Source organism: Osmerus mordax, chromosome 15, assembly GCF_038355195.1.
Source record: "Osmerus mordax isolate fOsmMor3 chromosome 15, fOsmMor3.pri, whole genome shotgun sequence".
Classification (NCBI taxonomy): Eukaryota; Metazoa; Chordata; class Actinopteri; order Osmeriformes; family Osmeridae; genus Osmerus; species Osmerus mordax.
Genome location: NC_090064.1, coordinates 5,211,827 through 5,236,709, shown reverse-complemented (window position 1 = coordinate 5,236,709; position 24,883 = coordinate 5,211,827). Strand labels below are relative to the sequence as shown.

At 40.9% G+C, this 24,883-nt stretch overlaps 1 protein-coding gene across 2 annotated transcripts in view; it reads right to left on the bottom strand.

Annotated features, from left to right (window-relative positions):
- Positions 1–1,203: 1,203 nt before the first annotated feature.
- The window catches only part of plod2 (procollagen-lysine, 2-oxoglutarate 5-dioxygenase 2), a 39,955-nt gene continuing 16,275 nt past the window's right edge, over positions 1,204–24,883 (bottom strand). The window contains exons 4-20 of one of the 2 annotated variants that reach the window (XM_067251220.1): positions 18,326–18,489; positions 16,152–16,264; positions 15,868–15,931; positions 15,450–15,547; positions 11,750–11,851; positions 9,727–9,852; positions 9,302–9,423; positions 8,402–8,506; positions 7,177–7,302; positions 6,535–6,676; positions 5,621–5,683; positions 4,187–4,300; positions 3,837–3,902; positions 3,438–3,542; positions 2,862–3,008; positions 2,312–2,437; positions 1,204–2,150 (exon numbers count right to left, since the gene is read on the bottom strand). In XM_067251220.1, the coding sequence (XP_067107321.1) occupies positions 1,995–2,150; positions 2,312–2,437; positions 2,862–3,008; positions 3,438–3,542; positions 3,837–3,902; positions 4,187–4,300; positions 5,621–5,683; positions 6,535–6,676; positions 7,177–7,302; positions 8,402–8,506; positions 9,302–9,423; positions 9,727–9,852; positions 11,750–11,851; positions 15,450–15,547; positions 15,868–15,931; positions 16,152–16,264; positions 18,326–18,489 (1,939 nt within the window). In that variant the 3' untranslated portion in view covers positions 1,204–1,994. The remainder of the gene's footprint in view (positions 2,151–2,311; positions 2,438–2,861; positions 3,009–3,437; positions 3,543–3,836; positions 3,903–4,186; positions 4,301–5,620; positions 5,684–6,534; positions 6,677–7,176; positions 7,303–8,401; positions 8,507–9,301; positions 9,424–9,726; positions 9,853–11,749; positions 11,852–15,449; positions 15,548–15,867; positions 15,932–16,151; positions 16,265–18,325; positions 18,490–24,883) is intronic. The other variant, XM_067251221.1, reaches the window with a different exon arrangement.

The window sequence follows — 24,883 nt, the reverse complement described above, 5'->3', positions numbered from 1 at the left end:
GACTTCACAAGGCCTCCTCAAATCATCCAGACTTTATACAGGAAGTAGGGCCTGGATGAGGTTAGAGTCCAGTCAGGAAGTCCATGTAATTCTTCTTGAGGGAAAATGCAGGCCTCCAGAGAGGAGCTCAGCTGAAATATCCCGAGGCTAAGGAGGCAAGGCAACTAGAGAAAATAGTTAATAGAGTAAGATTGGTGAAACATCTGATCATAAATTGTACAACGGCACTTAGGAATGATTGGCTGGACCTGATGTTAGTTTCCTCCAGGATCACAATGTCTCTTAATGAGAGACTTGTTGCTTTTGTTGGTTTGTTGTAACTGTCTTAAAATTATTGTACTCGCCGTGAAATATATTATTGTTGCTTGCTTTTTTCCACAGGTACACTCTTGCACTTTTGAGGATCTTGCTGTTTAATTGTAACTTGTCTAACTACATGCTCTTATTGTTCTTCCCTTGGGGACTTATTTGGTTTTCACAATGTATGCTTCATGTTTGGCTACCCGCAATGTTTGGGGCTATCTCGTTGTTATGATCAGTGACCTATGCACTTTTGTAAAACTCTCTCTTGGAAGTCGCTTTGGATAAAAGCGTCTGCTAAATGCATAAATGTAAATGTATAAATCATGATTGTTATTGACTTTTGACTGGTTTTAGTTTCAATGGGAATAGGATAAACTGATTGTACATCTGTTAAAGTGTTCCTTAGATTAAGGAGTGGAGTGCTAATTTGAAATGATATGGCTTGTAGTGCTTCATTCTTTTGGGAGGTCAATTAGAGGGCAGTTTGATTCATGAGGATGATCTCATCCTCCCTCACCATAAAATGGCGGCTTGGGGAGTTAAGATAAACATGGACGCCCACCTCCCAAACTGTGACCCATTCTAACCCTCTCCTAGTTCCATGCAAACTTTCTCTGCTCTCTCTTTCAAGTGTCATTCCAGAATGCTCGTTGGCTTGTAGCTACTCGTTGAGCTTGTAGCTGTAGCTACTCTGCTTGTATGCACACTAATACATCAACTCCAGTCACACGACTGTACATTCACATGACACCACACATCCTCCACACACACGTTCTCTGAAGCTAAGCACCATTTCTCAGCACACATAAGGTAATTTCTTCATTGGTGATCGGTCTGCTAAATGGCTAAATGTAAGTGTCTAACTGACAATTTCAAACGCATGTATATTAATGTCATTTTTTCAGTATTCTTTTTAATGTCCATACATTTCACAATAAATTAAGCATTTGAACAGGCAGAGAGGTTCAACGTTCAATCACAAATCACAACTTTCAGAGAAAGTAAACATCTCAGAAATGTTTTCAGCTCCCAAAATGTGTACTAAAAGTAGCACCTTGTTATGAATTTCAAGTAAAGCATTGACATTATCAAACTTCTTTTAAGCAGAACTCATTACAGATTCTGTTGTCATTTTCCTTTCTGGTGCTACAAAATGTGTTTATTGTTATTAAGTTACAAAAATAGACCTCTTTTTGGACACATAGTGACTCTAGTTGTATAAAGTAATTCATTGCAATTCAATGTTTTTTCTCTGATGGAAAATATATATATTTAAATATAAAATCCCCAATACCATCAACAAAAATCATTGATACCATTAGTTTAATGTAGGCAAATGTCATGTGAATAAAGTAACATGGGGGGTTTGAGAGTGTCCGAGAGCCATAGTTGAGTACAGTAATGATTTCTGATGAGTTTCTGTGGGGAAAAATAACATGTTTTCAGGTTTTCCCTGATAAGCTCTTTCAGTGAATGGTAGAAAAAAGCTTTCCCTAAAGGCACCACACTCTGTTTGACAGAGATGATCTGTGACATTCCTTTGTGGATGAATAAAGTAAAATAAAGCACAAAAAACGGGGGGGACGGGAAAAAGCACAGCATTACAACATAACTGACTGCAATCAGATAAAATAATACAACAAATTAAAAACAGACAAAAACCCTGATAAACGCCTAATCTATTCCAGGTTTTAAGGGTCGATGAAGGAGATTGCAATGTAGCGAGTGCCGTTGGTTGTTGGCAGGCCTTCGTGGAGATGCGTCAGTCTGCCTGGATGCATGAAGCTCCACCCCTTTCTGGGAGAATCTATAGAGCAGTTATACCTGTGGAAACGACAACCTCCACCCTGACAGTGATAAATAAAGGGAGGAGGAGGTAAAGAGATGGAAAAAGGATAAACAGTAAGACAAAGTTTGGCAAATGAAAAGACCTGTGTTACACAATTCTGCATATCATGAACAACTTACTGTTACTTCAGTTACATGTTGAATACAAATTGCAATTTACCTGGAAGTCTGTGCCTTTGTTATTGAGTGCAATGTTGATAGTGAAGGTGGAGGAGTCGTGATGCGGTCTCAGGTAGGCCTGTCTCCCAGGCGTGTATTTCACCACAAAGTTCATGATAGCATAGCCCTATGTTAAAACCAAGACCACATGTCAACTGACAGGATAGAGTAACTTCTCAATGTACCTTCAGTCAACCGTTACAAAAACACTCATGGAATGCCGGTTACAAGTAACTGCAAGTACCATGCTGTTTGGTGTAAGGATTATGAGACAAGATTGTGAGTTTTTGAGCTAAAAAGGTAGATTTGTTTTCTTGTTTAAGCTGTTGGTTAGTTGTTTGTAGAGGAAATCCCACACTCTGTACCTTCTTTTTAGCAGGAGAAATGAAATACCAGCAGGAGAGAGGAATTACAAGCAGGAGAGGAGAAATACCAGCATAGATACTGTGTCTATCTGGATTTGAACATCTGCTTCAACATGAGCGTTTGAGCCAGTTGTCTTACTACCAACGCTACTATCTTTTACTTTGTCATCTTTTTAGGATGCTAACCTTGGTGTAGTAGCCAGAGAAGACTTTCAAAGTTACGGGCGATATGAACTCGCGTATGAAGTGTAGCCACTCCTTATCGTAGCCTATCTGTTTCATGTGGATGTCGTCTGTGGGCACAGTCTCATAGCCACCGGTGATGCGCTTATCCTGAGGGGATGAGAAAACAGGGATGAGCAATGGTAGAAATGTCATAATATCCTACAGTACGTGTTTGTCTGAGAGTTCTGTTTCTTCAAGGGGGTGGTGGATGACGTGTGGTGTGTTGTCTCTGCCAAAACCACAGTATTTTAATGTTTGAATTAATGACCCTTTTGGCAAAGCCAACATTGTTACACAGCGTCTGTGTATGAAACAATGGTCTTTAGGTTACACACTTTTATAAGAATGAGTTGCTCTTTTGCTCTACCAGGTGCCTACTTCTAGTCACATGAATTATAGGCAATGATGTAACATTTTCGAAAGGCCTTTAATTTGTAAGAAATATGAGATTGGAGTCATGATGTAAACATTTTAGTGTTGGTGTGTTTGTGTGCGTGTGTTTTTGTGTGTGTGTGTGTGTGGCATCAGGAAGTCTACCTCGTGCTTCCCTCCAGACCAAGACCCATAGTGCTCCATCTCCTCCACAATCTCATCACATGCCCGTTCCGTCATTACAGGGAACCAGAATACATCTGGACAAGGCTGCAACACACCCAATGGAACAAATACACACATGCACACACACACACACACACATGCACACACGCATACACACAGTCAATCAATCAATCTCAGTGAAAGACTGATTATTCCATTAATATACAGCAATATGAACTGAATGTTATAAATCTCCAATTACACAATTACACACTAGGGATTTCTAGAACAGTCTTGGAATGATTCTGATGTCATCTCCAGACATTGAGACTCTCAAACCAATGTCCATACAGACTATGTAATATCATCTCAGCTACATACGTAAACACCCACACACACCTGTTCGAGGAAGTTCTCTGTAAAGATGCGTGTATAATTAGGGTGGATGTACTTTTCTTTCCAGTCCTGGGAAGAAAAAGAGAGAACATTGGAATCCAGAGATTAACCAGACGGACCATTCCCTGACCTGCATACCTAACCAGCTTATATTCTGTATTGCCTTTCACAGGCCCTAACACAATCCTCAGCAAACTGTGCTTTCGAGTCTAACAAACCTCTCAGAAAAATCATTCCACAACAACCTTCTCCAGAGTACTAACACAAACAGATATATACTGTCTCGAACTTCTGCAAAAAGATTAATTTACTTTTTTTTGCACTAGGAATGGAAAGGTAAACTGATGACTTACCACAGGGTTTTCAAATATTTGCCACAAATCACTGTTATAATGTGACGTGTTATAGTTAGCGGTGGAAATTAGTCTCCCAAACTCCTGACGATTTGTGATGTACATGAAGATTCCCTGAAACGGACAAGGAAAGTTAAATGAGGTCCCAAACAACACACATTACAGTTTACATTATAAACCATATCTTTCACTGTTTGACAAACGTATTATTTTACAACTCTTTTGAAGACATGCATATAACATAGCACAGATACTACACTTCATATCTGACATCAAGGGATTTACATTTGAACGTTCAACCATTCAAATGTTTCTGTCTGGAACTGGTACATTAAAAAAGAGGCACCAGTGGATCATTTTAAATAGGTTAATAATAAATAAATAATCTGAGATTATTTATGGCAAGGGGAGAGACTGAGGAATGTTGAGGATAGGGTGGTGAGTGCTGGGGGGGGGGGGGGGTTGTAGTTAAGACAGAGGCACAGGAGAACAGGGGAGGTAGGTTTGGAATATAGAGCAACTCCAGGAATTACACTCCCTCTATGATGAAGCAAAGGACGGGGCAACTGGCATTTAGGGGTGGTGTGGGGGAAGTCGGACTCACTTTCAGACTAGGCTTTTCCAGATATAGGATTTTTGTTGTTCTTTGGCCCTACTGTTTTCTTGTGTCCAATTAGTGAAATATCTCCACATTTTGATGTACAATAATGACTTCAGTTGTGTTGTTTTGGGAAGAATCTGGGACCAGATAGTGGTGGATGTGTTATCTGAGCCTAGTCTGAGATCAGTCAAGGTGTTTTTTGAGGAAGAAGCTTGTGCTGTTGTGCTGGGAGGGGGGCTCTAGGGGGTGAAAGCATCAGAACAGGGAACTTGCAGGTGGACATATCCGTTATCCTCCCTTCTTGTATGTTTCCTTCAGGGGGGCATTCCCAAAAGGGCTTTTCAGATTGATGATGAACGTGGAATCAAAACCGGTGTTTCCTCGAGATATTTTCAGAAATCTATACCTCAAACTTTTAATCATCAGACAGAGGGTCAACATCAATTTCCAATGGGTTTAGCAGGCTCTCTGGTTGCCTCAAAAAAGACCACTGTTTGTTCCTACTGATTCTATAAACGTTTATTACGTACATCCTTTTACAATGACATTCATGTCCATGTTTATCAACTAATATCTGCTAATTTAAGGATGGGCTTTTTGGAGAATTGTTCACACTAGAGCTCCTGAAAAGTGTATGTTTGTCCATTTTAAGACAGCATGTCAGAAAACAAAAAAAGATACACGACTATGGCACGATACAAATAAATATGGAATAGTTCTCTTAATCTCAACATTGTCATAAACCAAACAAAGGTAAATAATGTTAATTTCTACATAGCCAACCCACTGGAAATAAATACTTATACAGGTTAGAGTAATAAAACCAAAAAAACCTTTGGGGGTCTGAGCATATGGAATGATTCCGGAGAAGGGGAGTCTTTTTCTCTCTGATTTGTCTAAAATAAAGAAAAGCACCATGTAAATAGTGTTGCATTACTGCCTTTTTACCCAGAAGAAAGAGAGAGAACGCAACAGATGTGTGTAATGTCACATACAGTCCGAGCAACTCGGGAGGAGTGGAAAATGTGCCTGCACAAGAGTAAAGAGTAAGATTCCCTCTAAAGCTGATGTTTTGGGTGGTTATCCTGGAAGAAGGGCATGCTGAGATGAGGGGAAATGCATGTTAATTCAAACATTCACAGAGCCGTTGTTAGTATGAGGTAACATGGGAGAGTGACACATGAATGGCCATTGAGCACAAGCTGAATATACAGAAGTCACAGGTTTTAATGGTGTAACAACAACAGAACAACAAAATGGCAGCCAGTCTAACATTGCTTTAGTTGATGGACAGCACACAAATCCTATGAGTAAAAATAGAGTAAGTATAGAAAAGGAAGGGTGGGGATGATGGGGACAGGTGGAGCAGGAAGACCGTAACACACTATAGAGGCTGTCGTAAACAAAAGGGGAGATTTCATGCCTTGAGGACAGACAGCAGATATACGACAGACTGCTATTATACTTGCCAGTCCATCCTGTTTTGGACTCTGTGGGGCTGTAAGCTTTTTTTACACAATCAAATACAAAATGGCACTGACATACCAACAGTCTGAGTTATCTTTCTTTAGTCTACACAAGAAGAGAGAAAGGTAGAAAGCTCCTAAAATGTCTTTAATTGTTCTCATGATGACTGTATTACAATACAAGCTTTACTATACAGTGGACTACTCTACTACAGAAGGATAAGTCTGGTTAATACACATAAATAAGTTTTTGTACATTGTGTTCTAGTTTATGTACTTACCAGTTCTCTGGCATTTCTACACAGGGCCATATCAGGGTCCAGTTTCTCCAAAACAAAATAGTTCCTCTCCTTCATTTCATTCCTCAAGACCTCGCCCTTTACAAGGTATACATGGGCCATGTAAGGAATGTTCCATACACCACTGGGAGAGATGAGAAAAAGGGAAAGAGAAAACAGTCCTTCCTTATAATGCTCACCATAATTCATATTGTTGGACTGCTCATCGATTATTCATTATATGCAAAATGTCATTTGTGACCACTACAGGACTAGATTGACAAGGTATTGGTGGGAATCTTTGGCAGAGGATCCAATGCTGGGCACACATGTTGCCCATTCCGAACACTTTGGTCTCTGGTGAAATCCGATGAGATCATCACCAATTTGCGTCTTCCTGGCTTGTTTTTTCACTCAAAGCATTCACAGCCCAATAAGCCTCCAAACAGAGGCTTTTACGGATTTCTTATTCCGACACTAGTTCCACGTAACATTGTTTGGTAAATCAGCCATACTAATATATTTTCTAATAGTCCTTGTGATGGAAAAAAGACCGAGACACAAAAAAAAAAATTGAAGAGGAATTAGAGTACATTATTTGTTACATACAATCCAGACCTCACTGGTTGAGGGCTTGGAACTTACACACGCTTCCCCTGGACGATGTCAATGTAGTCTTCGGAGCGGGCATAATAACCATCCAGACTTAAGGCTCCCCAGAAGTTGGACCACAGTTTACCATGACGAGTGACAAGGGGAGCAATTATTTTTCTGTAAGGAAAAGAGAGAAAAGAGCAAGCCGAGTATGACACTGTCAACGTGGATAAAACAAAGTGACATTTCAGAGCAGGCCTGTCAGCCAATATAGTGGCTTTCTTTGCAGTGAAAATAAACATTCCACATCTCAGAACTCAGAACCCCACAGCTGAACTGGGATGTAACCAAGTTGGTGATGTCAGACCATAATCTCACAGTAAATTGATGTTAACATTGATCTTGTTTTGGTAATACAAGCTTCAACTTCTCCTCAACCTGTACACCTCTCCCTAATATTGTGTATTGTCACACTTTCGTACTAACCTACACCACTATTACTTCATCCCATTTATTTACACAACAAATCCTATGTAGTGTGTTTTGCTAGAAGCATTGGTACATTTCTACATATTTGCATGGTAGTTAAAGTAACCTTAATGTTAACTGCATTCAAACTTTGTCAAATATGTGTAAATCTGCATGTGACTGAGGCAGTCTGTCTGTCTATCCATTCTAATTGATAATTTCCTAAACCACATATATCAAAATGTTTGCAATTATGAGGAAAACAAATACTTGAAAACACATCACCAGAAATTACTGTCTTCATTCACAATACAGAAGGACTGGTGCAGAATAATAATTAAAAAAAAGCAGAGTTCAGAGTTTAAGATTTCTCCATGCAACCTCTAGGCCAGGAGAGAATTCCCATGGATTCTTTAAATATACCCAGAAGGGGTTCTCTTTTCTGTCCTCGGGTGTTAGTCACATGGCTTGCACCACAAAGACATCTGGTATAAGCGCATTTTAAAGATGGTGAGGTGGGGAAAAGAAAAAAGAAAAGCTGTGCATGTTTGTTTTCTGGATAATGCAAAGTGGCGTTTTAAGCTCAACCAATAGAGCCCAGTGCTGTTTCCATGTGCCCGGGGAAAAAAAACAGGAAGCCATGCCATGCTTATTTTTAAATGGTTGAGTTCGGCTTGACTGTAAAGTTTCTGTGGTATGGCTACTTGAGGAATACGAGTCTATGGTCTGTCTATGGACAAAACAACCAGTGTGGAAGGTTCTAGAAAGTGCACTCAAATGGGCTGTGGAGGTATTACAATGATCGTACCTGTTCTGCTCTATAAGGATCTTCAAGGTCTGTCGGTTGGTGAGCATCACATCTGTGTCGATGCTGAGGTAGAAGTCGCAGCCGGCATCCTTACGACACAGATCCCTGAGCCACAGGATCGAAAGAAGACACACACAGAGAGAAAATTATTATTTCTAGATCTGTATGTGTGTATGTTTGTGTGTGATTGTCTGAAAACAAAACCAATGTTTCCAGACACTAAATGTTTCCAGAGGGCTAAATAAACCTTAGTGCATGATTATGCAGTCTAACTTCTACAGCGATCTTTAACATAACTTCTCTCTCTCTCCCTCTCTCGTCGGCGGCCTCCTCCCTGAGGAGTGGATGTGTGTGTGTGTGTTTTGGGCAGTGTGTTTGGGTCTGCACCTGCAGGCATGTGGACTTGCACAGTTGACCTTCCTGCTGTGTGTGTGTGTCATGAGCATTCAAGTGGGTCTGCACCTGCAGGTATGTGGACTTTTGTGCAATTTACCCCGGCCACTGTGTATACCAGACGCACTGTTCTGTTCAACCTGACAGACCAAAGACAGGTTACAACACTACTCCTTGGTCAGAAGAAAACCTCATATCTAAGACACAGCAACCCAACGATCTTGTCTTTAAAACAAACCTATAATGAGTGTTGTTTTCCTTGTTCTGGCACAAACTATGAGAGTTCTGAGCAACGTAGCAATTAAAACAGCACTGGAATACATGATCAATTGGGGTTTATTGCTTTTTAACGTTTTTTTATCATTGTAAAAACCTTGTTAGGTTAGTTTAATAAAACAGAGTGTTATTAGTTAAAAAAGGTTAGTTAAAAAAAAACACAAAAGAGCAGTAGGACACAAACTGACAGACTGAAAGACAAACAAAGTACCCCCCCACACACACACATACATGCCCATGTTCCTGGCCTCTCCCTGGCTCAAGTTTTCCTCGGGCCCGACCACCTTGAAGCCGTTGAACACATTCCTGTGCTCCTCCCAAAACCTCTGGATGTGACGTTCATGGTAAACTTCCTAAAACAAGGGAAGAGAGGTTCATACATGAGATGAGAAAGGCTTATGGTGGCAAGTGGAATCATTATAGCGAGAGACTGAAACACACAGAGACAGAGAGAGAGACAGAGACAGAGAGAGAGAGAGAGAGAGAGAGAGAGAGAGAGAGAGAGAGAGAGAGAGAGAGAAAGAGAGAAGAGACAGAGAATTAAAGAACTAGAAGATGAGAGAGAGAGACCAGAGGAAGACAGAGTGGGGTGAAAGAAATATCACGTCTAGAGAGGAGAGCATTAGCAATGTCATTGAGCAGCTGTGTCGACTCACGTTGTTGTGCACAAAAACGCTGAGCTTGTGTTTGGGATAGTCAAGGGTCAGAAGCCGCTGGAAGAATTCAGAGAGGAATGGACTGGGCTGCTCAATGAACACACCAATCAGCACACTGGGATATTCCTGTTTAAACAAGACACAGGAAGGTTTAAACAAAATCATCTCAAAGCATTCCCTTAATAACACTGTTTATCTTAACCAAGTAAGTCTTAACATCATACATCATCACAATGCCTAGTATATACATGTCTGAAAGCCAAACACTGAATAAGAGAAAAGGGAACCGCTGGAAACAAAAACTGAAAGATGGGCCTTTTTCTAAGGAGGAGACTGGAGCGAGTGGAGAGAGGAGACAGAGAAAGCATTTTTCCCATGACAATCAACCCTAGCCCATACGGCTCAGTTTGGGCTGGCTCCTCCTCCCTTTGACCAGTCTGAAGCCACGGTCTGGAGCAGAGATGAAAGAGAGTCCAACCATCTCATTTGCGAGTTCCGCAATGACTCCATGTTCCTGAGAATGAAGGGGGGATCAAGCCAGCGGGGCCTCTCAACTTTTACCGCAAAGGAGAGAAGGAGGGTGGAAAGAAAAGAAAGGAGAGAGGGAATGAAAGAGAGGAAGGATGACGCCAACGTGCATGATCCCAAAGACAGACGTTTATGACAGAAAGGAAAGAGGAAGAAAGAGAGGTTTAGAATGGAGTCTGAATCATAAAGGGATGGCATACTGTAGGTTGTACTCAGGCCCAAAACCACAGAGAGCAACAGGCAAGACAGACTGTGACCCTACCTTATCCTTTTTCTCCCCCTTTTCACCATTTCAGGGCCTGGATACAGCAAGCACAGTGTTCTGGTTCTACCCACCCTGTTGGAAGCCTTCAATTGCGCACACACAAACACCCAAACTGCAACCCTTTCCCGAATTCAGAAAAACTACTTCTCAATGACATAGCAGTGTGAAATATTCCATCCCTGGTTTTTAATACCCCCGCTATTATCAAGCAGCTGAGATGCAGGCTCTTCTGGTATTCACTCCGTCCATAGAAGAGGGTCATTGAGGACAGCTCATGGACATTTCACACAGATGCCATTTATTTTGTGCAGTTTGTATTGAATGTGTTCCAGATAGACTACTGAATCACTTCCATTCATAAGACGCAGAGGGCAAAAAGAGGCAAAAGGGAACACCTCCTGAGTTTTTGGTGTGCTTTCTGAAAGATGAAAACGATTAGTCATCCCCTTGACTGTGAAGTCAAATGTTCCTCTTTCTACAGTACAGTGTTCAATTTCCATGTCCTATTCTAAGGGGAAAGAGAGAGAGCGAGAGAGAGATTGGTAGGTATTTTGGACTTGAATTAGATCAGAACTAATAAGTATATTGTTCTGCTCTACCATGCAACTTCATACATGTTCAGACGTTTGCAAAGCACAAAGTATCAAAGCCATAAAGAGGAGAGGGAGAACAACAGAACACACACAACTTCTGACAGGCAACCCCAGAGGCACAAATGCTGCATGCTGTTAGGCCTCTGAGCAACCGTCACCAGACTTGGCTGAACTCAATGACAAATTCAGGGGCAACCACTGTATCGTAACCCATGGTAGATACAGCCCACATTGAGAAGCCCACTAAAAAGCAGGCTGGTTGACAGAGACACCCCTTTAAGTGAACCTTACCAAAAACCCTAAAAGCCATATCCTGCACCACAGCATAGCACTGTTTCCTCTTCCATAGAAAGGCTCCCCGGGCACTTATGTTCTTTTAATAAGGGTCTGTAGGGACCAAGAGAGCCCTTGGCCTGTTATTGTTGGATAGGGAGTGCACAAGCACATGGGGTTCTGGCTTATCTCATTTGTTGAAACAGCACAGGCGGAGCTCGTCTAGCTCAGTCTGGCACTGCTGTGCCATGGAGAGATGGATGGGCTACCCCGGTGTTTGTTTGGAAATGTATGATGAGTGAGTGACAGACTTTTCCAAGCAAATAACACATTTCAAAGGGGAGGAAACGTGTAGGGGACTCACTTTGAGTTGAGACATGTCCACCATGCTGTGGTCACAGATACCACAGCCCTTTTCATAGTTCCAGGCATTGGGGATATAGTTGGCTAAATAGTTCAAATACATCTGCAAAAGAGAAAAAATAGGAAAGGATATGTCAAAGAAAAAACACTAAAAAGTTGATTAATAATTATTATTATTATTCAATCATGTTACACCCAGTAATTACTTTTTGTTGTGATTTGAGTTCACTGTACTAAAGTTTAGCATTAGATGACTGCACTGGACAGTCTGGCCATCTATTTCCACATACTGTGAAGAATCAGCGTGTCCATAACTGGGCATTATTTGGCAAGCAAGATTTTTAAACCCGGTTAAGAGTTCACCAATTTGGGATCTAGTCAAGAATTTTGAGTTTCTTCTGATCTTGGATTAGGTGTAATCTGACAGGATTTAAAGGTGACATGACATGCTGTTTTTGGATGCTTTTATATAGGCCTTAGTGGTCCCCTAATACTGTATCAGAAGTCTCTTTCCCGAAATTCAGCCTTGGTGCAGAATTACAGCCACTACTAGCAGTCCCACAAGGAGCTTTCCTCAGAACGCGCTGTTTTGGTGTCTGTAGCTTTAAATGCTAATGAGGAGCGGAGGGGCGGTACCATGCGCTAATGTTTACAATGGATGTATCGCAATGGCTGTAGCCCGTTGCTGTAAAATGCCTCGAATTTGCCCATTCTCATCTGATAACCTTGGTTTGCAGAGGTACACACTCAGTCATTTCAATGAGGGGAAAGGCGGATATCGCGCGCGCCATAACACCAACAGCAGAACCGTTATCCAAATGACAAAGAAGTGTACAACACTCACGTTACAGGAGATTTTCAAACAGAGCAATTGAGCCTTCATTTTCTCAAAGGCGGAGAAGAACACCCAGGGCTTGGTTTACACCTATCGAAAATTCTAGCCACTGGGGATACCAAAGGCAGGCTAGGGGAACTCATATTAATGTTAAATAACCTCCTAAAGTGAAGTTTTCATGTCATGTCACCTTTAATGACCTATGTTAAATTTCCACGCAATATTATCTGATCTATCTGTGTTTAGGTGATTAAAGTGAAAGACATTTTGTATTTATTTGTCAATGCTCATAAAATGCTGAAAATCCTGAGGACTCACACATAGGAGGGAGGCAAAGCGACATGATGGAACTATTCAACTACAGCACTACTTTTAAGACTTGTCTTGGAAGAACACCAAGCCCTCTGGCAGCTAATACACAACAGACACTCTTGAACGCTCTTTTTTCAATTTAGGCACACACCGCACCTCTCACTGTTTGTGGTTATGTGATTACTGGAATCCAAAACTAGGGGAGAGCGGGGGCTGGGGGGGTCCTCAGTCCAGTCCAGCACAGTCTGATGACATAAAGCCACATTACACATGGCTTCCATATACAACAAACCCCCTTAAATGTATTCCAAATTCAGGCTGTGAGACTGTTATTGTTATCCCAGATTAGGGGACCCTTGTCTAGGATGGTAATCCTCCAAAGGTGTGTGAAGGAGTGGTGATGGGGTGTGACATGACTACAGAGATTCCCTACACTCGCAATCCTTCCTATTGAAAAGAAGGAACCAAAGCAAAACTGTCTTCCTTCCAATCATAATATACTGTTTCTTCTCCGTTTATGGACAATATACATTACAATGCGATGTGTGAAAATGGATAGTGTATTGCAAAAGTATTGAGTCATTTTGTCATTTTTCCTATGTTGTTGCCTTACAACAGGGAATTTAAATGAATTTTTGGGGGGTTTGTATCATTTGATTTACACAACATGCCTACCACTTTGAAGATGGAAAAAAAAAGAAGACGTGAGTGTGCATAACCATTCAACCCCACAATGTCAATACGTTGTAGAGACTTGCAGCAATTACAGCTGAAAGTCTATTGGGGTATGTATCTATAAACTTTGCACATCTAGACACTTGGATTACTGTAAATTTTTCAAGGCAAAACTGCTGTAGCTCCTTCAAATTGTATGGGTTCCACTGGGGTACAGCAATATTTAGGTCATACCACAGATTCTCAATAAGATTGATGTTGGTCTGGGCTTTGACTAGGCCATTCGATTACATTTAAATGTTGACCATTCACGCTGTTCATTATTCTTATTTTTATATAGATTTTATTTTATATTTAAATTGCTGTATTCTTAGATTGTTTAGTTCTTAGAAATAGTTACAATTTTGTACTTTTACTTAATTTAAGATCTATATGTTTAGTGTTTTGCACCTCCCTGCCACAGTAAATTCCGTGTTTGTATAACATACATGGCGAATAAACTGAATTCTGATTTCCCTTTAAACCACTCAAGTGTTGCCTTAGCAGTATGCTTAAGGTCATTGTCCTGCTGGAAGGTGAACCTCTGTACCAATCTCTGGAAGACTGAAACAGGTTCCCTCAAGAATTTCCCTGTATCTAGTGCCATCTATCATTCCTTCAAATATGACCAGTTTCCCAGTCCCTGCTGATGAGAAACATATCCACAGCATTATACTGCCACCACATGCTATACTGTGTGGATGGTGTTCTCTGGGTGATGTGAGGTGTTGAGTTTGCGCCATACATAGGATTTTTCTTGATGGCAAAAAAACTGTATTTCTCATCCGACAAGAGTAACTTCCATATGTTTGGGGAGTCACTCACAAGCCTTGTGGAAAACACGAAACATGTTTGCATCGTTTTTTTCTTTAAGCAATGGATTTTTTCTGACCACTCAACCTTAGCCCAGCTCTGTGGAGTGTTCGGCTTAATGTGGTTTTATGGACAGACACCTTAATCTCCGCTGTGGAGTTTTGCAGATCCTTCAGGGTTATCTTTTGTCTCTTTGTTGCCTGTCTGATTAATGGCCTCCTTGCCAAGGGGGTTCATCTGCATGCAAATGTGTGAGAACATAAGTGTGTTGGGCATGGAAAGAGTAAAGCAGAGACGGGCACCAGTGAGGTTGGAGGACCAAGAAAGAAGGAGGGGGGAAAGAAAAACGTCTTTTTTTTGAAGTATGACTCTATCTCAAAAGCATCCTACTTGGCCTTGCTGGATGGTTCAGGGGGGGTGTAGAGGGAGGCAGGGAGTGTGGGAGTGAAAGTGATACAGCCCAGCCTCTCCACTGCATTCTTTCCCGGCACCCAGAGACAGCCCATAATGGATTCTAGTCAAATTACTTCAGAGTCCTCCCGAACTGCTTCCCAAAATCTAAAATCAACTAACTTCTAAGGAATTCTGGAACAGTCATATTCCATAGAATAGCATGCCTCTTCATACACTTCAACTATTTTAAAATGAAGGCTCTTGCTACCTGCAGAAACATGTATTTCTTCTTAAGTATGTGAGTGCTCTTCCTGATTTAATAACCAAGCAACAGTGAAAAATAATGAACAAGTGAATGTTGAGTAATGTTTTTCCGAAATCCTGAAGAGAAAGTTTTGAGAAAATGGACTGAAATGGAAATTGAAATTAAAACCATTCATTGCAAATGATGAAGGCATGATTGGTCTAATTCCTCAGATTTAAACATCTTCTATGTTAAGAACCTACAGTCTAATTTATATTTTCCAAAGTCAGGCTACAGCCGAGTTAGAGAGTTAGAGAGTCTACTGAGTTAGAAGGTCTACTGTTCAGCAATGCTAAAAGGTATGCATAAAGAGGACAATTTTCTACTCACTTTAGTATTCCCGTTGCCATGGACAATAACTGGTAGAGTGTCGTACACTGAGTTTCTCACACGCACTCTCTCAGTTCCAAACTTGAGAAGAACCTCATCTGCCAGAAAAAAAGAAGAGAGTTCATGTCAGGGCAACGCACTGCATTATAACCATGCAGTCCTAAGTTCACAGAGTTCATAAGACTTAGGAGAGTAAATTTAGAAACCTATAATCAACTTTGTACCCGTCATTCTACAAAATCTTCTTCTAGACATGTAGACTTAGGCGAATGCTGATGTATTTGTAGTTTGACATTTCTTTAAATGAAGCATTTGTCACTGACTCAATTGACTTCAAGTATCAAGTCATGGGAGATGTATATTACAGTATTTGAATTAAAGATCAGTTCATGTGTTAAGATTTTTTTTAAAGGCTCACCGATTGCTCCATTTAGGTTCTGGAAAATCTGACACTTGTGGTCCAAAGTCATATTCAAGCTATTCTGAAACACACAGAAGAAAGCAGAGAGATGGAATTGTGTGCCTTTCAGGATATTTTTTGCTGTTTGTTTGTTTTCGAGGGTGTGATGTGTTTTCAACCATTTTATGAGGACTTGTGGTTGGGGTTATGAGTTTAACTAGGCTGTCACACCGGATGGTGCCCATCAGGCACGTTTTAAACCAAATGTAATTATGCCTCTATGCAATTTCATCCACACTAACCCTTTGTGAGAGGTCCAGGTATATTTTGGTGTAGAACAGCTGGTCGTCATCGTTGTCATGAAGGTCCCACTGCTTGACAACTTTGTTCACATAGGGGGCATAGCCCATAATGCCTGCAGAGTCAAACCAGACGGGGTTAACACATTCAACTCTATAAAAGAAAGTATAGGGTGTAGCATAGGGCCATTTTGCTGGGGTACTTGGCTACAACTGTGATAGACCCTTAGTATCAATTACATTTGCAAGGAAAAAAAACGTAAGTACCCACCAACTTAAAATGTCAGTATAGCAATGGTCCAAGGACTGTCCACAAAGTGAGAATTCTGGCAGAAATCTCTATAAACAAGCACAGGCATAGAGCTCTCATGGCCACAAACCACAGGTAGCATGGAGAGAGGAACAAAGGAGAGCTAGTAGCCTCTAAAGATGGGGGCTTACTGTCACTGTGGCTAAAGGGTTTTCAGCTGTCAAAGACATATGTACTGTATGACATGTTCTTAGAGTACAGCATCTGGTGATGGAATTGTTGTCTTGTCAACTTTCACGCTCCTCAATCTCTCTTTCGGATTTCCTGTCTGAAGAGGTAAAAAATATGGCGCTAGTACTGTGCTCCTCTAGCTTTACTTGTAGCCATGGCAAACCCATCTTTTTCCAAACGTTTTTCTTTCTCTTGCTCAAGCGTATTGACCACAGTTGAAAATTGCAGGCTTTGGATATGTTGCTGGACTATACCGTTTTGGGTCCCATCATTAAGCAAGCCTCAGACACTGTAAACACAAGCTGAACAGATATGAAAGACCAAATGGCATTACAGAAAAAAGGTCTGGAAGTACCTTCTGGAAGTACCTTCACCTTCCTACTTTTGCCTTTCACCTTCCCACTTATATAATGATTATGTTGAAAACCAGTGTGTCATCATCATACAGGGGAGTGAATGGGACAGTATCTGAGTTCATTATGACTTTTAATCTGGATTCAGAATTTGTCATCATACAAAAAAATAGATTTAAATCAAGCAGTATATTGTTTATTTACTATTCCAAAGCAAACTACTGTATACAAGTTCACATACAAAAAGAAGAGGGAAATCAGTAATCTTTTTAAAGTAGACAGCAAATGGAGAACAATAGGCGGAAGGAACCTGTTTCAGCAGTCATTCATGCATACTGTGAGTTGAAACACTGAGAGTACCTTGAACATTGTGATTTGAGAATGGCTTGACTTTTCAAAGATGGAAGCACATTAGTCCATATGGTTCTCATTCACAAGATTTCTGCATGGCTTTCTTCTTGACCCCTTACCCTGTCATCCCACTGAGTAATGGACACACACACACACACACACACACACACACACACACACACTCAGACACACACTCCAACCCCTAAATGATGGGGTCAACTGTCCTCTCAATGTCCTCTTTAGCCCATGTCCAAATAAAACATACAGCAATGGTCCACTAGGTAATTTTGGTGGGAGTCTCACAGTGACATAAACAAAGCCCTAGTATTTTTGCAAACTGTGGAACACTAGAGAACCAAGACAAATAAACAGAGGGACTGTTGCTCAGTCGGTCGCTTGACAAGAGCAGAGCTGACTTTATGTACGCCTTGGGAGAGCACCACAGAGCAACTCAGGGAAGGCAGTAATTCACCCATTACAGAATAGCTGGTGGAATAACGACTGTACTGTTCTTACACCAGTTAAACAATGCAACCAACTTGAGTGGACTGCTGCGTGTAAATACACCATTCAGCTACTTTTCTTAAGGAAATGCCAAGGTGACTGTTCACACGGCCAATCTGTTTACTTAACACAATAGTTTTCGTGTTATAAGCTAAATCACTAAATACTGATATTGTCACACCTCATATGAGAAGGCATGTTTTATAGACAGCTGCATTTAAAGGCAATAGATTCAAGGGCCACGTTAAGTTATTTAGTGAATTTTGGCAATGCAAGTTCTCTATGGAGAATGGTTACAAAGAAACTAAACGTTCTTCCTTTGAGGCCTAAATGTTATAATGCTGTGGCTTGAGCAGTCACAAACTACCTTGTGAACCTTCATAAAATAAAATAAAAATGTTTTGTGTGACAGCTGGTCAAAACGAACCAAATAAACACAGTTTCCCCCAATCTAGATGTGACTACTGTATAGGACATCAGTAACCTACCTCCTGAATTGAGGAAACGTTTCCCACTGCGGACCGAGGGGTACTTGTCCACCAGACGCTTATCGGGCCAGACCAGCCCCTCGGCAGCAAACAGAACTTTGTGATTGGCCTGCTGGAACTTTCTGAGGATCTCATCAGGTCCCCCGGCGAAGATAAGATCATAGCTAAACACAAAGAGAGCCACACAGATAGATAGGGAATGAGAGAGAAATACATCCGTTTTTACTACCGTATTTTTCTGAAAATACGCCGCATTTTCTATAAACTGCACCCCACCAGAATAGGAGCTTTGTGTTTGTAAATCTGAGTATAAACCGCACTGGAATATATGCCGCACTTGATACGGGAACAATGATACCAAGCAATGCACGAGTATAGGCAGTAGCCTACAGCATGCCGTTGTGTAACACTTCAAAAACGAAAGTAAGTAGCTAGCTAACCTAAGTGCGTAATGTATGTTTTCTATTGCCCGTGAATGAACTAATATTTACCGTTAGACACGTGAGTTCTACATATTTCCGACGGTCCCCAAAGCGTAAATTATTTTTCAGAAACGGTAGCTAGCTAGCTTTAGTTAGCTTCAGGGCTAAGTTAGCTAGCATAATACTGGTAGCAATGCAACTAACATGCTAGCAGTAGGCCTATGGAAGCCCATTTCCGCCAGTAAAAAAAAAGATGACAAATTAAGTCATAATTATGAGATACTAAGTCGAAATTATGAGATACGTAAGTCATAATTATGAGATACTAAATCATAATTATGAGATACGTAGGGTAAGTCATAATTATGAGATACTAAGTCATAATTATGAGATACGTAAGTCATAATTATGAGATACTAACTACAGCGTTTTTTAACGCCCGGCACCGCTTGCCTTCCCACAGTTCACGCTCGGAGGCGTGTCCGACAGGTTAATACAGAGGTGTACTAGATCTCTAAGGTCACTATTGTTGCAGTCATGACCAAGCGTGCAGACTTGGGTTCATGTACTCACAATATCAATCAAAATACCACTTTTACACAACATTTGTGTAAAAATACACAATATTTTACTAGTGCAAGATTACAGTACATGTTACGCCACCGGTCACTCAACCAGTCGTGTGTCTGCTGAGCTAGCAGTGGCACAGAACGTAATGTCGTAATGTGACGAGACTGAATTTAAAGTATAAAAACACACCAGGGTACGTTGTTCATTTTACGACATCCTCAGATCTCAGACACAGTTCCCATTCTCAAACGAAAAGGCGTCAGGTCTCAGACCAAAAGTCGTCAGACTCAGGTGAAACTAACCTGGTCCTAACCAGACTCTCGTACATTGCATTTGCACAGAGAGTCTGGCCTCGCTCCATTGACAAGCGTTGACTTCCTTGTAGGCGGGTACTCTGTTGAAGTTTAAAACAATTGGATCTGCCCAGAGCCACTCTGATCTGCCATAACCAATCGCTAGTATTCGCCTTAGCCAATTCGTTCACCACTACTGTAACAGAGCTAGCTGCCGTAGCTGGAAAATCAAACTGTTCCCGAACCCCGTGGGGAGGAGGGCCACAACATTAAGGCCACCAACAAAACTCAGAAAAACTTGTTCTTGCTCCGGCTTTAGCTGTTGGATATTCGGCAGCGTTGCCACAACGGACCGAATGGCTTTGCTCGCATCTTTCTCCGCCGCCATTACGGAACTACAACACAAACTAGCGCACGACATCAACGTCATCGTTCTCAGCCACTCCCTCTGTTCGCTGATTCGCCGGTAGAAAATCAACCTGAAAAATCTGAATTACGTACCTCATGGCCAGACCTATGTACAGAAGCAAAAATAAAATTGAGCGGAAGTACTGGCAGAGCCAGGCTAAGGTGAAATGGCTTCAGTCTCAGAAAAACCTTTGTCATTCTCAGACAAAACGCCTTCAAACCAAACGGCATCAAAAAGTGTGTGACGAATATAGGCTACGTCATCATAATGCGACACATACTGCCTACCAAACTTCATACTGAGTGTGCGGCCTTCTAATAAGGTGAGTTTGCAGGTCATGATAAATTGTTCTTGTTGTCACATTATGTGCTTGATTGGGCTCCGCGCTGCCCACTCCGCTGTAGTGGACACGCACTGTATCTCATAATTATGACTTAGTATCTCATAATTATGGCTTAATTTGTCATCTTTTTTTTTTTTTTACTGGCGAAAATGGGCTTCCATATAGCAGACATCCCAACCTGCAAAAACTAATTTCAGGGAGGTGGCTTCACCGGCTGCGCATATATGCGACATTACGCTGTGAGACCCGCATTCGAACGATCATATATGTGCAACGCTAGGCTACTCCTTAACGGGTTAAATAGCATTCACGAAAAACTGTTTCTACTGTTGTTTTGTTATAAAAAAGTTCTATAAGCCGCTTCGAAATATAGAGCGCACCACCACCACAAGAAAAATTTAAAATCGGGTTATAAACCGCGGTTTTATTTCCGAAAAATACAGTATATATTTTTCAACAGGTATATCCTTCCTCTCCTCATCCACTTCTAGCTCATGTAATCTATCTAACATATGACAGCCACACTTAGGAACTAGGCCCTTACTGCCCTCAAAGGCAAGGTAGATAGAAATCTAAATGCAAACAGTGGACATTCTTCTTCATGTCAAAGCACATGCCAAAGCACATGCCAAACGTTTCAGGGAATGAATGAGAAGAATTCTGGAATTCTGTGTGAAAAACCACCCCAAAGGCCAATAAAATGTGTGTACGTGCTGATCTGGAGTCATTTTGGTAGGATTTGGGTATAAATAAATTATTAAAATATGGATTTCTATTTAAAGATATTCATTTAATAGCGGACCAAAAATTCAACCCGGCAACACTTTAAAAGTAGCCCAATTCCGTGGGAAAACCGTGGACCTGGCAACAATGGGTACAATTCCAACAGATTTAATCCACTGCATATTTAAGATTTGATAGTTTAGTAGACAGAAAGTTACTGCAGAGTTGATTACACAGAGAACATATTCATCAGCATAAAAATTCACAACTGAAAGTTATAACTTTGTTTTTGTTTGTATGTTTTCTATTTTAGATGCCCTGACTCGGCAAATGGGGACAGGGATATCAGAATTCGCATTTGCCCAGGCCGCACAAAATGGCTTCGCTATGCCCCAGACAGGATGGGTGGGGCTGGACGCCAAACAGAGCAGGAGTAAATATTTTTTTTGTTTGTTTTTAAACAAATAAATATTTGTTCTAATATACGTTGTCTTTTTTCATTTACATATCACATAAGCCTAATGTGTAGGATAGCCTTCATAACATCCTGGCTGTAAGCAGGACATTTTTACCTATTTTTAAGTAACGTTTCCTGTGGTTTAATATCGATTTAAATAACATTGAAGTCATGTTGATCTGTAGTTAGGTTATGACTACAACGTTGTTTCAATAGTAATATTGGTGGAAATACCATTAATATCGCGTTGATTTTGCGTTGTGATTTCAACGTTGATTCAATATTAAAGGTGACATGACATGAAAACGTCACTTTAGGAGGCTATTTAACATTAATATGAGTTCCCCTAGCCTGCCTTTGGTCCCCCAGTGGCTAGAATTTTCGATCAGTGTAAACCAAGCCCTGGGTGTTCTTCTCAGCCTTTCAGAAAATGAACGCTCAATTCCTCTTTGTTTACATTTACATTAGTCATTTAGCAGACGCTCTTATCCAGAGAGACTTACAGTAAGTACAGGGACATTCTCCCCGAGGCAAGTAGGGTGAAGTGCCTTGCCCAAGGACACAACGTCAATTGACACAGCCGGGAATCAAACTGGCAACCTTCAGATTACTAGCCCGACTCCCTCACCACTCATCCACCTGACTCCCTCCTTGTTACGTCACAAGGAGGAAGATTACCTCCCCTCTCTCTGCTTTGCCCACACAGAGAATCTGGCCGGCCCATAAGAAAATGAGCTACGACCGTGCAAGTGTTTTTATCCTCGAGAGACATCATGGCTTGCAAACGAACGAAGCATTACATTTGCTCAGTTTGGATGTACAAAGGAAAACAAAAATCTTTTTACAATTCCTTCATCCGAGCCTCTGAAGACCCAGTATCTTAATTTTATTTTCTCTGGAAATGCGCCTACACAACTTCTGTTGTAGGCACATTTGTTTTGTATGTCTGCGCCAAACACTTCCGCCACGACTGTTTCCTCAACTTGAGCTAATACAAAACTGGCCTTGCTGAAATAAAATTCTGGATCAGTACTAACTCTCCTTCGTCCAGCTATTAACTTCGGACAAGTAAGTTAACTAACGCTATATCATTTTGTAGCTTTACTGTATATGGTTACCTAGCTTGCTACCCTTAGAATGTGGCTGTAACATTATGGAGCTAAATCAGGGCCAAATGTTTTGTTAATTCGAAAACATGTATTCAAAGAAAAAATAAGTGTACCAATTTTTTTTTCAGGTTGAATAATATTTCGATGAAATTTTGGAATAATTTTGAATAAGTTATTAATTTTCAATTTTCACTTTCATATTTTCACATAGTTTCACATTTCATATTTTCAGATTCCAAACTTTTTTTTAACGGCTGAATTTTTTTTTTTTAGTTTCATTTTAGTTTTTTTGTTGAGTTTATGTTGTTTTTTTTCCAGGTTTTTTTTTCAGTTTATGTTTTTTTCGTTTTTTTTTTTACTTTTGTCCACGATTTTGCATAGGGACAGTTGTATTTGTCTATTCTATTCTAGGAACAAATGAAAAGAGACCTTCTTCAGACACTTTTAACAAAACTGTAAATAGTTCACATCCAGCGGGAGTCTCTGTGTGGCCTGGGACAGTTTTGTTAAAAGTGTTCCAGCTTTGTCCAGCTGTCCACCTATTTTCCCCTTTATGTGTTAATGACAAAAAAATGCCACTGCGGGGATGTCCCAAAGTATCTATTCAAAAAGGCTAATATCTTTCACATGTCTTACCTGTGCGCTGGCGCCAGCCTGTTGCCTTGGCGGAGCGGACGCCATGCCAACAGCCGAGTCTTCTGCCTCTTTGTTAGGCTGTCACTCATAATCATAGACATATGTCTATGCTCATAATTACCGCCTCTGAGTTGAAGCCACGCCCCCTACGCAAAATCGGGGCCAAAAGTCTGAAACTGAAAAAATAAAAATGAAAAAAAAAGAGGAAAAAATTGAACAAAATTAAGCCGTAAAAATTACGTTTTGAATCTGAAAACATGAAATGTGAAAATATGTGAAAATATGAAAGTGAATATTAATAACGTATTCAAAATTATTCCAAAATTTCATCGATATATTATTCAACCTGAAAAAAAAATTGGTACACTTATTTTTTCTTTGAATACATGGTTTTATTTTTCACGTTTTCGACCAAAACTTACATTTTCAATGTCAAGCTTTAGTTTTTCGACTAAAGATTTTTTTTTCGAATTAACAAAACATTTGGCCCTGATTTAGCTCCATATAACATTAGCTCTGCAGCTAACACTTGAGTTACTGTCGCTAATGGAAAGGTAGATAGCATCAAGTATGTGTGTGAATACACATGCTGTAACGTGAGTGTTGTACACTTCTTTGTTATTTGGATAAGGGTTGCTGCTGTTGGTGTTATGGCGCGCGTGATATCCGCCTTTCCCCTCATTGAAATGACTGAGTGTGTACCTCTGCAAACCAGGGTTATCAGATGAGAATGGGCAAATTCGAGGCATCTTACAGCAACGGGGCTACAGCCATTGCGATACATCCATTGTAAACGTTAGCGCATGTTGCCGCCCCTCCACTCCTCATTAGCATTTAAAGCTACAGACACCAAAACAGCGCGTTCTGAGGAAAGCTCCTTGTGGGACTGCTAGTAGTGGCTGTAATTCTGCACCAAGGCTGAATTTCGGGAAACAGACTTCTGGTACAGTATTAGGGGACCACGAAGGCCTATATAAAAGCATCCAAAAACAGCATGTCATGTCTCCTTTAAATAAGGGTGCAAAATGATGATGAATCAAAATCAGAGTCTGACGTTGGTTCAATGAAATTAGCGTTGACAGCGGAATGTTGATTCAATGTAGTTTCAATGAAGTGTGCTATCTGGTATCTACGTCATTTCGACCCATCTACGTCAGATCACTGAATGGCTCCTCCTGTTTTACTGTTATTGCCACATCAGCTACCTAGCTAGCTTCAGGATGTCTACCTCCACCCGCAACTGCATCTTCCCTGGATGCAAGAACTCCAACTGCGTTGAAAGGAAAAATAGGTGGATAGATTTTGTGAAGCGCCACGCTCATGGAAAGCTTCGGATAAACTCCAACAGTCGCCTCTGCACTGACCGTTTCACGGCGGATAGTTTTAACATGGACCAGAGACAGACGGGGTTCAGGGACACACGGCTTCTCTTGCAGCGCGGAGCCGTAACGAGCATCGCCCTCCCGGCCGTTCATCCTCCGGTCGCACGTGGACCATCCACCGCCACCAGCAGTTCAACACTCAGTTCTGTGTGCTTGTTATAATTATACTAGATAACTTAGTTCAAACCGCTAACTTGATATTAGTCTACTCGGT